Raw genomic sequence first — 13,768 nt, 5'->3', positions numbered from 1 at the left:
TAATTGATGTACAATTTTATTAATGCCATAAAAATTCAATTTTTAGCAATTTCCTGGGTAACGACTGGACAGAAAGAAAGTATAATACTTGGGCGTATTCAGTCACAGGAGTATTTCTCTATAACGCTACCAACTAGCATATCATAGGCATAACTAACCAGTAATCGACGGGCTGTATTGATACTTAAATGCCGGCACTAAAACTCAATCTACCCCCATAATATTTGACGTTAGAAAGTCAACAGAATAGTGGGTAAAATGAACGAATATATCGCATTAGTAGTGCGCACGTTTGATAACAAGCCCTTGACATGATAGTTTTCTTTGTTTGTTGTTTTGTTTGTTTTTACTCCAATGTAAAAAGATCAATTCGCTCTTGATTGCCCATTATTTATTATTTCCGCGCGCATGTTTTTCTAATAAATTTAATAAAGGCGTTTTTAAAAACCGCAATTCATTTAAGTATTGCACTATTGTGTTGCTTTTAGTCTGGCGCACACAATCCTGATATTAAAAGTGCCATAACACAAAAAATAATATCAAGAGAGCTATGCTCAAATAGGAAGGACACGGAGGGCAAAACGAAATATTCCATCAATAATTCCGAAAAATTATATGCGGTAGCTTACCAGTACCTGTATTGCGGTACCGTGACTGCCATAGCTTTTCCAGGTCATGTGACAATGATCCATTCTTCATAATTCAGTTTCAACGTGAATTGAAATATCAAGTGATCCGAGTCGCTTCTGTATTACCACGCAGATCCGGTACCGCAGTCCACCATTCCCCGTAAAAAAACTTTCCAAAATCATATGCGGTAACTCACCAGTACCTGTATCAGGACACCGGTAACGGTACAGGGACTGTCATTGCTTTTCCAGTTTCTGTGACGATGAACCATTATTCTTAATTCAATTTCAGCGTGAATTTAAATACCAATAGATCCAAGTTACTTCTGTATTATTATTTGAACTAAGCGAACACAATAGATAAGCATTGAAAATAAGAGGACTAGACACAGACCTAAACTGAAGACGCTGATTGTGAATGGTTTCTCTGGCAAAAAGCATTTGAAATTATCTCTGGAAGCATTTCCAACTGAAAAACTTGATGAATTGTGAGTTTCAATATACAATGCGTGTCCGATAATTTATAAATACACTAGAAACATTATGTGACGATCCTTGTTTTTTTCGGTTAAATGATGTCATATGATATTGTTTCCATATTTGGTATTTTGGCATTGGGGACACTGGGGGCGCTGTGACACTGTCGATCGGGTCTTTTGGGTGTGGCCTGTTGGCGTGTGCTGTGGTTTGGCGGGGTGCAGTTGTCTGTGTGTGGTTGTTTTTGATTGGATGTTTGGTTTTTAGTGTCTGCGGGAGTTCCTCTGGTCTTCGGTGGGTTATTGGGGATGGTTGTCTGTGGTTGTGTGATTGTTGGATGGGGATTTGCTGGATGTTTTGTGCTGGACAGTGGGCTGATGTTGGGATCATGTTGTGGTTTGAGTGCGATGTCATTGCAGTTCATTTAGTGTTGTAATTTTCAGTTTTATCATGGAATTAGCTATCATCAGTACTGTTCAAATGTTGTGCACATATAGAATTGTTTATCGTCTTTTAAAAATACTTGTCATACGTTATTTTCAGCCTATTTGGCAAATTGTGGTAGCTAGTTTTGTGTTCCGGATTCTAGGGGTCATGTGGCTTCTATTCAAAGTGTCTTCGATTTCAGGGGCCGTCAGTGTTTTTATGGTGTATGTTGCTTTCTTATATTTTACTGCCTGAGTGCCTGGTATCTGATATTTTTATTGTATGCTTTCCGTTGTTTTGGAGTGTTTGGAGTCTTTGGTTGTATCAAGATTGATAATTATTAAATAGAATAAAATTGCTTAACTTGAAATGAATATTGAGAAAAACTTTGACGTCAGACCATATTGGAAGATATTCTGAACTTAATTATTTCATAGACTGCCTGTACGCTACAAATTTTTAGCGAGAGCATGCCAGGATATCTTTTGAACATAAAATGTCACGCAGAAATAGAATGAACACTCCCAACCAGTTTTTAAACTCGGAACAGCAGGGATGAGGTTCGCACTCCCTGCTAACCTGATTTTGGATGATGACATGGAGCCATTTCTCTCGACTATAATTTATTCTCTTACATGGACTAATGGATGGCATGTCAAGGCTTTGGTCAATAACGTGTCTGTTTTGTTTTTGATTGATACCGGTGCGGGTGTCTCGCTCATTGATAACGCTGTTTACTCGACGTTGCAGAAAAATTCGGACATTCCAGAACTGCATCCTTCTCCAGTACCACACCGTACTACCAGTGGCGAGTCATTAGTGTCTCATGGTGCACTTGATGTCAACCTGGCGATTGCAAGCTGGTCTGTGGCGCATACCGTTGTCGTCGCCGATCTAGGGTCATGAATGGGCATTCTAGGTATGGACTATCTTGGCAAATGGGACTGTGTTCTGTATCACTCGTCGGGTCGCTTTGTTCTTGAGGGACAGGATGTTACTGTGCAGCACCAGACGTCGGTTCCCTGCTGTCGTGTGACCGTAGAAGAGGATGTGGTTATACCGTAAATATATACTACTACGGTTATACCGGCCCGCTCGGGAATTGTTGTACTCGTTCAGCTACAGCAGCCGTGGCCGTCCGGAGACCTAACATGGAGGCCGTTATTGAGCCAGTGGGATTAGCAGCATCAATTTAGTCGCTTCGATGACGTTGGTTGACCCAATCCAGAAGGACAGACTTTACGGATGTGTAAGCGTGAGCGTAGACAACCTGCAGATTTTAAAGACTTTGTGGAAATATTTTGTTTTGACTACTGCTCCTTACATTGTTTAAATTTTCCGAATGAAGTGAAAAAAATTCTTCCATAATGTTCCATCTAGAAGAGAAGGGTAATGTGACGACCCTTGTTTTATCTGTTAAATGATGTCGTTTGATACTGTTTCCATATTTGGTATTTTGGCATTAGGGACACTGGGGGCTCTGTGACACTGTCGATCGGGTCTCAGTTCATTTAGTGTTGTAATTTTTAGTTTTATCATGAAATTAGCTATCATCAGTACGGTTCAAATGTTGTGCACCTATAGAATTGTTTATCTTCTTTTAAAATACCTGTCATATATACGTTATTTCCAGCCTATTTGGCAAATTGTAGTAGATAGATTTGTGTTCCGGAATCTAGGGGTCATGTGGCTTCTATTCAAAGTGTCTTCGATTTCAGGGGCCGTCAGTGTTTTTATGGTGTATATTGCTTTCTTATATTTTACTGCCTGGTATCTGTTATTTATATTGTATGCTTTCCGTTGCTTTAGAGTGTTTGGATTAAGATTGATAATTAATAAATAGAATAAAATTGCATAACTTGATGTGAATATTGAGAAGAACTTCGACATAAGACCATATTGGCAGATATTCTGAACTTGGATAATTATTTCATAGACTTCCGGTACGCCACAATTACAACTCATGGTAAAACTATACCAACGTTGGAAGAATTTTTGACTAGTCAAAAAATGAGATTTACGTGCGCACTGGTGATGCCATTTAGCCACTTATGTGGAGTGGAATTTATAAGTGTATATCACATTCTAGAATAAAATGTAAATATAATACTACCTTATCATTACACGTTCGCATTCAAAGTTACTGGGGGACTCCCGATTTCAAACGATAAGTTACTGACTGCGCAAATAATCTGAAACATTTGAATATAAAAACTTTCACCTTATTTGTCATCAGTCAGTTGTGTAACTTCTCAGTTGTTTCTTCTAATCTATTCTCATTTGCTCAAGACATAAACGGTAAAGCAACACTGTTTACGTCTGTTTTGTTATTACAATTGTTACTAGTGGGTCAACTTTCCACAACTAATCCTTACTAGGTATTTGCCATATTGACAAGCACGGTGTCTTTTAAGTTATTGCGCAGCCTACACGTTGTTGTTACCTAACAATGATCTATTCAAAATTTCTGGCTCTAACCTTGACAAATGCACAGGACTGAAAAATACTTTGCGCAATGCAGAGAAGTATTCCAATAAGCCAAGCGGATGATCGGACTTTTTTATTAGATTGTTCATGGTCATTGCGGAAAAAGATTGAAACAACGCGACCCACGTGGTATCATTCCTGAACTATCTGAAGATTATATTAATCGCGTTGCGAACTGACTTTCGTTTCATTTGGTTAGGGCGCATCGATGTTGTGACACTTGCAAATTATTATTTTTATTCCAGTCCATTAGCGATGATTGAGTGAATAAATCTAGAAAACAATCTAGATCAGTGTTTCCCAACCCGAGTCCGCGGTCTCAAATGAGTCCGCAGAGCGTTTGAATTAGTCCGCAACGAGCCAGAAATTCAGCCACGTTGCGATTTACGTTAGAATTTACATAAAACATAAAAAGCAAGTTTAGTAACATAACATTAATCGAGTCAATAATTACTGGTTACTGAGTATATCTGGGCATATATTCGAATATTCAACTATTAGAATAGCAATTTACTATTCGGATATTTGGTAACAGGTGACGCGATAGGTCACTTGCGCTCAATCAGACGATTGGATTTCACGGTGACCGTGCATTTGAACCCATGTGTATATCCGCGGGTTCAATCTATATGCGGGTGCTAAAACCCTAAGTGGTGTTTCTCGCGAGTTCTCACAACGAGGAATAATTTTTTTTCTGATTGGTATCAATGGTGGCAACCCAAATTTTCTAAATTGAAAAGCGGCAATAAAAAATACTAAAAATAAAACGAAGAACACCATAAGTTTTGTATTAGGATGGTCCGCGACCGATTAAAAACGCTTTTTCGACATTGCAAATCGCGAAATTTTGGATGCTACCGTTCCAGGTGTTGGCGTACCGTAGGTGTTGTACGAACAGCTCAGATTTGACGAATTCACAAAAATACGAATAAAAACAAAATATAATCGGGCACTTTACCCCGCATCTTTGTAGTATTGCTTTTATTTCGTCAACACAACCGCAGATTAAAATGATCACAATAAAATTAATAATAAACCATGGCGATGAATATGTATTTTTGATTTACCAATATGTATACTTTAAATATATTTTTATTAAGTACTGAATCAAGTTGTACTTTCTAAAAATTTATAGCAGATAGTAGGATTTTTCTAACGGCGATAACAAATTAGCAAGATCGCAAAAAATATGTATCAAAACTAAGTATAATCGGACAATATATCCTCACATTATTATGTTCACAGAATGTCATTGTATTTTAAAGAAGTAATGCTTTCATCTTGTCGTAGGTCGACGCAACCGCGAATTATCATGAACACAATTAAGTTGAAATAGGAATACATTTTGAATTCTCGTCGTTGTTATGGATTGAATATTGTGCGACAGAAAAGGCCATTGTTGAAATTCGTTAAAATTCTGTTGTGTTCGGTTTTATTGCCTGTTCACACAGAGGAGACGGTTGCAATAAACGCACCTTGAGTCCGCAAATGGTTTCGCCGTTAAGAAAATAATCCGCGACCAAAAAAGGTTGGGAAACGCTGATCCAGATAAACGTTCTCCGAAGAGTATTACTACAGCTATTTTTATTGGAACATCCTTTCTTTGACCCGCATAGCTTTAATGGATATTATAATTTAATTAATCTCAGTGCAGTTGGCCATTACGCAAATCACACTCTGACACTGATGTGATTTGTCCGCATTACAATAGTTAGTTTGAATATTGATGATGATATTGAATAAATTTACCTGTTGCTAGACAAATATCCAACAGAAAAACCGGTACGTTTTAACCAGAATTTTTTACGCATAGCGCACATTTAAATACTTTCCGGTTTAGATGTCGATGCGTTATTTTTGGATAGAGCAAACCAAATATATGTAAAGTAGTTCCTTATCAACGTAGCATTTATTTTATATACATATTATAGCTGTAATTTAGAAACAGTTTATTCAATTAGTTTATTTTGTACATAATAACGTTTCATATATATATATACTTGAAAGCAAATATACCGAAAACCAATCATTAAAGCGCAACCGTATTATACTATATAGAACATATAGAACTATAGCGAAATATGGTTATAATTTATATGGTCTAGTTTTAGTATTTGGTATTTTGTAGTGTTAGTACATTTTAGCGTTTCATTCTGTAGTGATAACTGAATAAATTACAATACATCAGAAATGAAAAAATGCTTGTAAAAAGGTTGAAGAGACGAATCCGTAATGTGCAATTTTATACTTTCAACTCGTCTTGTGCTTCAAATGTAGGATTTTCTTGACAGTTTTTATGTTTTAAAATATCATTGGCAGGAATGCGATCCTAAAAAAAGAATTTTTTAAAAGAACTTGTGTTACCTTTTTATATTCAAATTTGTTAAGCTAAAATAAATATATAACGACTACGAGATTTAACTGAATTTTTTTCTATAAAAAACTGTCTAAACATATTCATATCTGGAACGTCTAGAGGTTCTTAAGAACAATCAAATTTGTACTAAGCAATCAACATTCAATTTCTTTTTTCATCAGCTTTGAGTCGTTACCTAGTACTTACGAATATTGGGTGATATTCGATATAAGCTTAAAATGGGTTGATTCTTGAAATCGCATATTGGTGCTTATTTATATTAGTTATATTATTATCTTACTGTTTTATCGTCTACTTTATCATGATCCACTCCACACCACATCATCTTTCTGAAAGATTCTGGTAAACATGACTTCAGTATAGGGTGATCGAACAAAGGTACAATCAACTTCGGATCGACATGCTTCACGTTTTTGTGTCCACCTAAAAAAATAAAAATCACAAAACAGTTCGACCGACGAAACCCGGCATGATCATTTGATAAATTGATCCTTAACATTTATATTATATTACTGCAGTATTACTATGATATCAAGCTTACCTGTTAACAAACTTATTATAAGACCAACCACTAAAGTTATTCCGAATCCGATTGGAGCGTAGGAAGTGTAAGAGACGGAGTAAAAATCTGCCAGTGGTGGTCGTGGTTCAGGTCCTGGAAGCTGAGGAACCGCAGTTGTATTAAATACCTCCATTTCGGATGTGACCGGTATCGATGTCATCATTTCCATTGTAGAATTGATTAATAAATCGGTAACCGGAACTGGGCAACCTGATACACTACGATATTTAGGCTTTAGAAACTGAACAGGTAGACGATAACGTTGACTTCCAGCATAGATCCATGTTATTATTGCCAGGCCAACAACGAATCCAGAAAACGATCCCTGTTATGAGAATTAACGAACAACATTGTATTATACATCACACTTTTCAACATTGATGCCAGCAACCTTTTCTTTAATTGCGGAGAGGTTTGGAACAGACTTTTTTCGCGGACCGGCCGTCGTCAAACAAACTGCTGATCTTCGGCTAATAATATTATTTTAGCATATTTTTATTCGGCAATGAGAACCTTGCGATTGAAATTCCACAAAAAGACGGTTTTTGTATTTTGGTGTTATTCAACACAAAAACACCCACAATATGTGTCATATTGGTGATTGTTTTCACGTGTTGTGAGCTTTGCGTCCCGGACGTCAGATTCGCCATGGAATATTACACAATCATATTTTATATAAACGTTTTGCAGAAATTGTGTCTAGCGATAAAAACTGATTCAAAAGATTTTACCTGGCGAAGTGCCAGGCGAAGTGCCAAACTTGCACCAGGCCACGACCCCGTGATTGCCGAACAATATTCAAAACATATGAAAAGAAAGTCACTTAGTTCACATTAGGAACTTCGAAAAAAAAGTAATAACATTTCTTTTGTCGATTTGTAAATAAGAAAAATTGCTTACATATGAATTTGCTGGCGGAAACACTATTCCAAGAGTATATATTCCCAAAGTTGGGCCTCCTATAACAGCAAGTAACGTCAGTGTAGTTTGTAATACGTTGCCAAGAATACTCGAGAGACATGCAAAGCCAATAGTTAAAAGGCCATACAAAAGTACCAGAACTGAAATAGAAAAAAGGAATCTTTTTAGAATTCAACAATTGAATATAGTAATTTTGTGAGATGATAATGAGAAAAGGGTGGAGGAAAAGCAGGATTGAAAAATAAAAATTAGGTGTAAAAATTTTTAAGAATATGAGAGTGCAAAACTTTTATTTTGTCTCTTCTCATATATGGCGTATATACCTTTTGCGAGAATAGTCATGGTGCGATCACTCCATTTTACAAACGGTCGAATAAAATCTTCCGACGTAACACATGCCATTGCATTAATACCAGAAGAGACAGTACTGCAGATGAAATGAATAGTTACATATATTTTAAATACATTGTAATCCTATAATTACTGTGACCGCACGACCCAGTTCCCTAATACCGGTCGACTTATTCAATCCCACAACTATACATAATCTGGGACAATTTAAGTATAGCATACACACAAACTTTCGAACTAATAGTCTTCAAATGCTAACCTTTTTTTTTATATATTTATATGAGATTATTGAATAAATACTCTCTACTGCTGGCGTGTTTTATTGAAGTGTGTATAAATGGAAAATAGATTGCTTTCACAACAGTCTGGTCCCATACAAATACCATGCTTGCAGAAGGTTCTGATTCGCCCATAGTTTGCATTTGGGTTCACAATTCAGGCGAGTAGGAGTAACAGGTTTTGCTTGAACCGTGAAATAGCGGTTTAAAAAAAATGAATATTCGAAAAGCTGAAACAGCAAAGACTTGGACAGTTTTCTTCGAATAAAGCCACAATTTATATATCAATAAGTGCCACATGAATATCATCTTACAAGATAATATCCATCGGAACATCAATGCAATACGATACCTTAAGGATCCTGCAAATACAGCTGCTAAAAATGCGCCGGAAAGTCCAGGTTGATTGCGGAATATTCGTAAAACCATGAGTGGAACCAACTAAAATTAGGTATGCAAAAGAAAAGAATTATATGTGCCAATGTATACTCATTTTTCGGATTAAAAGTAGTACACAAAACTTTTTATCACACAGTGATAGTTCTCATTTTTGAAATAGTTATCATATTATACAAGATGTAAAACTATACTTTCGGTAGATCATAAAGTATTTAGATATGCGTCGAACTTATTTTCCGGACTGTGTTTTAAGTGACTGCTTGGATTAGATTAGCCTAAAATTATCCGGCATTTATATAGATTTGCTAGGCTTTTCACGTTTTGAAGAAAAGAATACCTGGTCTGCTGAAGATACTTCCCTAGTCATCAAAGGGTCACAATTGTGAAAGTAGGCGTAAGTTACTAATCCGATGAGTAAACAAAGGAGAAGAGACAACGCAATGAGAAGCATTGAAAAAACCAAAGCTCTGAAAATACAAAATAGAAATGATTTTTTTATATGAATTCTTTACTATTGTATGTCTCTTACAGTCGTAACTAATTTTTCTTCACCACTCTTCAGCAGAAAGAAATTTGATATAAGTATTGCTTTCTTGCGTCATAACATATAGAATGGTTGATTTCTCTTTTTATACTAACAGCGATCACCAAATTTATGCATAAAAAAGAAAAAAAACAAGATTTTATAAAAAAAAACGCTTAGTATTAGAAAGACGAGAAGGAACGAAGTTATTTCATTAACTAGTGTTTATATTATCTGCTTACTGATTTGCTTTTCTTGGTGATGAACAAGCCAAGTAACGTTGAACTTGTGACTGCGTGGTTGCATACATACTTCCCCAGAGAAAGGTCAATCCAATTATTAAATTCCAGAACGTATGACGAATTCTGGGATCGAAGTCGAAACTGTAAATAATGAGAGCAGATAAGTCGAGAGTCATTAAAAATGTAACAAGTCTGTAGGCGCCCAAGACATGTAATCATGCCCTCTTAGGCAAGAAGATTCAAAATTTAGTAAGAAAGGAGATGAAAGATAGTCATTGAAGTTGAAAACAATAAGTGAGAGAAGCAAACGACGAGAGATATGAATAGAAAGATGAGACAATGAAAAAAGGAAACTCACTCATTGAACACAAAACGATTTGTGTCATGATTTATGCGCCATACTTCATGCCAACCTCCAATACTGTCTGCACTCATAAACAATGTAACGATTAGCACGACAATGACAACAGCTCCTTGAAACACATCTGTCCAAATTACAGCTTTCAAACCACCCTGGAATAGATAAAATATATATATACAGTATAAAGAACTATTAGTTGTTGTCTGTGAATAAAATTGGGTCAAATTAGGCGAATTATAAGATAAGACTGATAGGAGAGGATATATGGAATTTCGTAAGAATGTGATTGTCAAAGTATACGAATTAAAATATTTATGGTTGCAAATATAATTCTCGGTGGTTTTCGCGTGTCCGAAGTTATGCCTTTCAGTACACCTGGGCATTTTCGAATATCTGATGATTTCAGAATCAAATTGAATCTTGAAAAATATGTAATTGTATGTGGCTTTCTGCTGTGAGGACACAAACCAATCATTTCATTATTTCATTGGACCTACGTGTATGGGCTAATGTAAATTAGGTTGCGTGATACTTAGCCCAAAAGTTTGTAAAATTAAATGAAGAATATTTCTCATAAAGAAATCCTTACCAATGTTGTATAAATGGTGCAAACAATTCCAATAGTAAATATTGCTGCCCACAAATTCATTCCTGAAACTATATATGAAAAGTACCGTAATTAGTTTATATTATTGATATTTATACAAGTTAGCACAAAATACACGAATTTTACCAATATTTATTAAATATTCATCACGGTAATATGAGGCCACTCATTGCTCATATATTCATTTTAAAGATTTTTTAACACAACATGAAATTATTCTTACCTTGAGCAAAGGCTAGAGCTGGGGCGTATATCATTACACCTATATATACTGCATTCTGAGCAATGTAACCCAGTGTTCCAAGTAACCGAACTGGGTAACTGAATCGGAGCTCAAGATACTGTGAAATCAAAAAGTGCTTTCAGTGAACAAAACAACATACCGGAGAAATTTCTCATCGAAGCTGCTAGGAATAGTTGCTAATTAACGGCATAGGATCATTAGCGCAGAGAGAAGACTAAAATTAGAAACCCACGCGGTTCATCGGGTTGCAATCATTCACAACAGGTGAGCAATGCTTAAATATACGGACACAAAGGCGAAAACGAGGTAGTATCATTTCTTCTACAGTGCCGGTATAGTCTGACAACCAGATCACTGAGATGTGAACACGGAACCACGGCACGCCATTTTTAATTTTGATGATGTCATCAAAGAAAACTTCGAGGCAAAAAACGAATCTCATAGAGCCCCCAGATATTTTTGAAATAAACAAAAGTAATAGTCTTCTAGCACAACAACAAGCTGAGCCACTGAGAAGGCAATTTGGTCCAGTGGCTGAAGAGAGAGGCAATAAAATATTGTTGTAATAAAACAAATATGGGATTGTTGTCAAAATTAGTTAGAAAATTACTGTATTTGTACTGAATTACTGTATTTTCATAACATGAAATTTTTTCCAAATTTCATGTCATAGACTTTAGGCTTGACATTTAGCCCAAATGCAGATCAATAAAACTATTCGTAAATAAAACTTGAAAATGTTTTCAAGAGCGAGACTGCAACTAATTTTAATAACTTTTGTATTATTTCCTGTCAGGCTTGGCCGTTTTTGAGGGAGAAAATATTTTAATGTTGATATTTTTCATTTTACTATTAGTGTTGATTCACGTTACCTGGACGAAAACAATAGACCATTGGTTAATTTTCTTATATTGATATAGAAACTAATTGTAAAATCAAGTTATTTATTCTAGTGCAACTTTAAAGTTAAGTACAAAAAACCTACCTCGTAACTACTTGTAATATTCAGTCGAAAATATAATGGAATGTAGATTTGAGTAACGACTACCATCAAGATAAATGGGGTTATTAACACCCTGTAAAATAAGATTGAATTTAAAAACCAAAATTCACCAATAGGAAAACAATAAATTTCAATAAACTTATTTGGTAGTCAACAGTGGCATAAGAGATCCCACAAAATGAGCACAAGGTATAATTCAGATATAAATAAGTCGACATTAACGTCAGTTTCTTATTAAACTCATTTTTTAGTGATTTGAAAAATATTTGGAAAAAGACAATGCGATAGCCATATCTCGTATATATATATATATATGAGTAGTATAAATATAAAAAAATGAATGAACGAGGCAAAAATATATTCCCTCAAAGCGAAATGTTTGTCTAAAATAGAAGCAACCAGTCATACCAAAAAAACATTGTACCAAAGAGGTAAACATCCGCTGGAATTCCAAGAACCGCACTGGCTGATAAAAATGTAAAACTGAGTGAGAAGCCGACAGCAAACACATTCATTTTTCTAAACGTAACATGATAATTTGTATATAAATAATAAAGTTTTAAATTCGAAAACTTTATTAATTCTTCTTTATTGCCATAAAATTTCACAAATATTAAAAACCAATTGAGTAGTCATAGTTACAGTTTTTAATTTATATTTCAACGACAAATGATGAGGTTTCTACTCACCTGCCAGCCATCAAATAATTTTGAACGCTATTTTTTTTTCCTCTATCTTTTATGCTGTAATATATTCCAATTGCCAGTGACACAGCTAACATAACACCAAAGACAGCGTAATCTCCCGCTACGAGAAAATACTGTTCAGCAGCCATGATTTTGTATATATATATATTCGTATTCAGCTATTATAACTGTTTCATATTAACATATATATACTCTTTTATTCAAAACATCCGTATTCAGTAATGTGCTGATATACTTTTCTGAATTGCAAAAAATTTTCATTCTATAACTACGTGTTGTTATGTGAATGTTACGTCGACCTTTCAGTGATTGGCATCGCGTGACTGGTGACTTGACCCAACGAAATGCATCGGTGCATTTTACTCAAGCATTTCTAGATCGGGGTGCTATTCTGAAATATTTTTTTTATTTTGTGCAGAGCCAAATATGGTTGAGTCACCGATTATCTTCGACTCATGCCAAAGACTTAAAATAACAACATTACCATGGTTGAACATTCCAATGAGTTGGCGATTCAGGCTATAAATAGTCTAAAACATTTTTACTATTTTTACGAAATGTAGTAAGTTCTTGTAAACCAAGTTTTACAAAGCTTCAGTTGAAAACTAGCGTAGAATTTATAAAAGTTTATTTAAAACGTTATAATAAACGCATATTGTTGATAATTGTTTAAAATTCGATTACTGCCGAAGTGTTTGAAACACCAATAATAGTACTTTGAAAGTTTTAAAACTCGTTCGTATCCAGAACTTAACTATTGGCCAACATAATAACATCGTGGTATCGTTATTGTTAAAATGAAAAATTCTTGAAAAGTACGCTGCAAAATACCCTTCCATATCATTTCATCCATCAAGGTGGATAGCCAGCAGAAATATACTGTAAACTACTTTTGTATCAAGGTATCGAATTACTCATTATGCCATATCGTGTTCCGTCCAGTCGCACGACATTGGAGTACATTGCAAAGACTTAATCTTGTTGTCTTTAGAACTGATTTTATATTCAGAAAAGGCACATACAGATATAGCGATACACATTGATAATCTCTTTGTTGAAATAATTTGATGTTGAATGCCGTTATTGAAAAATTGTTGGATCAATACGAGAAATAATGAAGGTCCGAGTTATAGAGGAAAGACGATATTCTGATAACACATGTTTTCTTCCAATG

The 13,768-nt window shown here is 35.1% G+C and overlaps 1 protein-coding gene across 1 annotated transcript; it reads right to left on the bottom strand.

Moving 5' to 3' along the window:
* Positions 1–6,905: 6,905 nt before the first annotated feature.
* On the bottom strand, positions 6,906–12,722 carry LOC120346461 (sodium-coupled monocarboxylate transporter 1-like). The gene is made up of 12 exons (XM_039416203.2): positions 12,577–12,722; positions 12,296–12,406; positions 11,870–11,960; positions 10,864–10,981; positions 10,623–10,690; positions 10,031–10,185; positions 9,673–9,813; positions 9,245–9,374; positions 8,861–8,949; positions 8,203–8,306; positions 7,859–8,019; positions 6,906–7,283 (listed from the first exon to the last, which is right to left on the bottom strand). Exons 1-12 carry the CDS (start codon positions 12,720–12,722, stop codon positions 6,906–6,908), a joined length of 1,692 nt encoding a protein of 563 aa, XP_039272137.2.
* Positions 12,723–13,768: the final 1,046 nt, after the last annotated feature.

Source organism: Styela clava, chromosome 8 (genome assembly GCF_964204865.1).
Source record: "Styela clava chromosome 8, kaStyClav1.hap1.2, whole genome shotgun sequence".
Taxonomy (NCBI): Eukaryota; Metazoa; Chordata; class Ascidiacea; order Stolidobranchia; family Styelidae; genus Styela; species Styela clava.
Note: the sequence above shows the minus strand (reverse complement) of the source record. Positions and strands in the feature narration are given on the sequence as shown.

What these genes read in the sequence shown, in the direction of transcription:
- LOC120346461 (XM_039416203.2), bottom strand. Translation starts at nt 12,722, where the DNA reads ATGGCTGCTGAACAGTATTTTCTCGTAGCGGGAGATTACGCTGTCTTT. An exon ending in AATTATTTGATGGCTGGCAG is followed by an intron (nt 12,407 to 12,576) that starts GTGAGTAGAAAC and finishes TGTTACGTTTAG; the next exon opens with AAAAATGAATGTGTTTGCTG. An exon ending in AGCTCTAGCCTTTGCTCAAG is followed by an intron (nt 10,691 to 10,863) that starts GTAAGAATAATT and finishes TTTCATATATAG; the next exon opens with TTTCAGGAATGAATTTGTGG.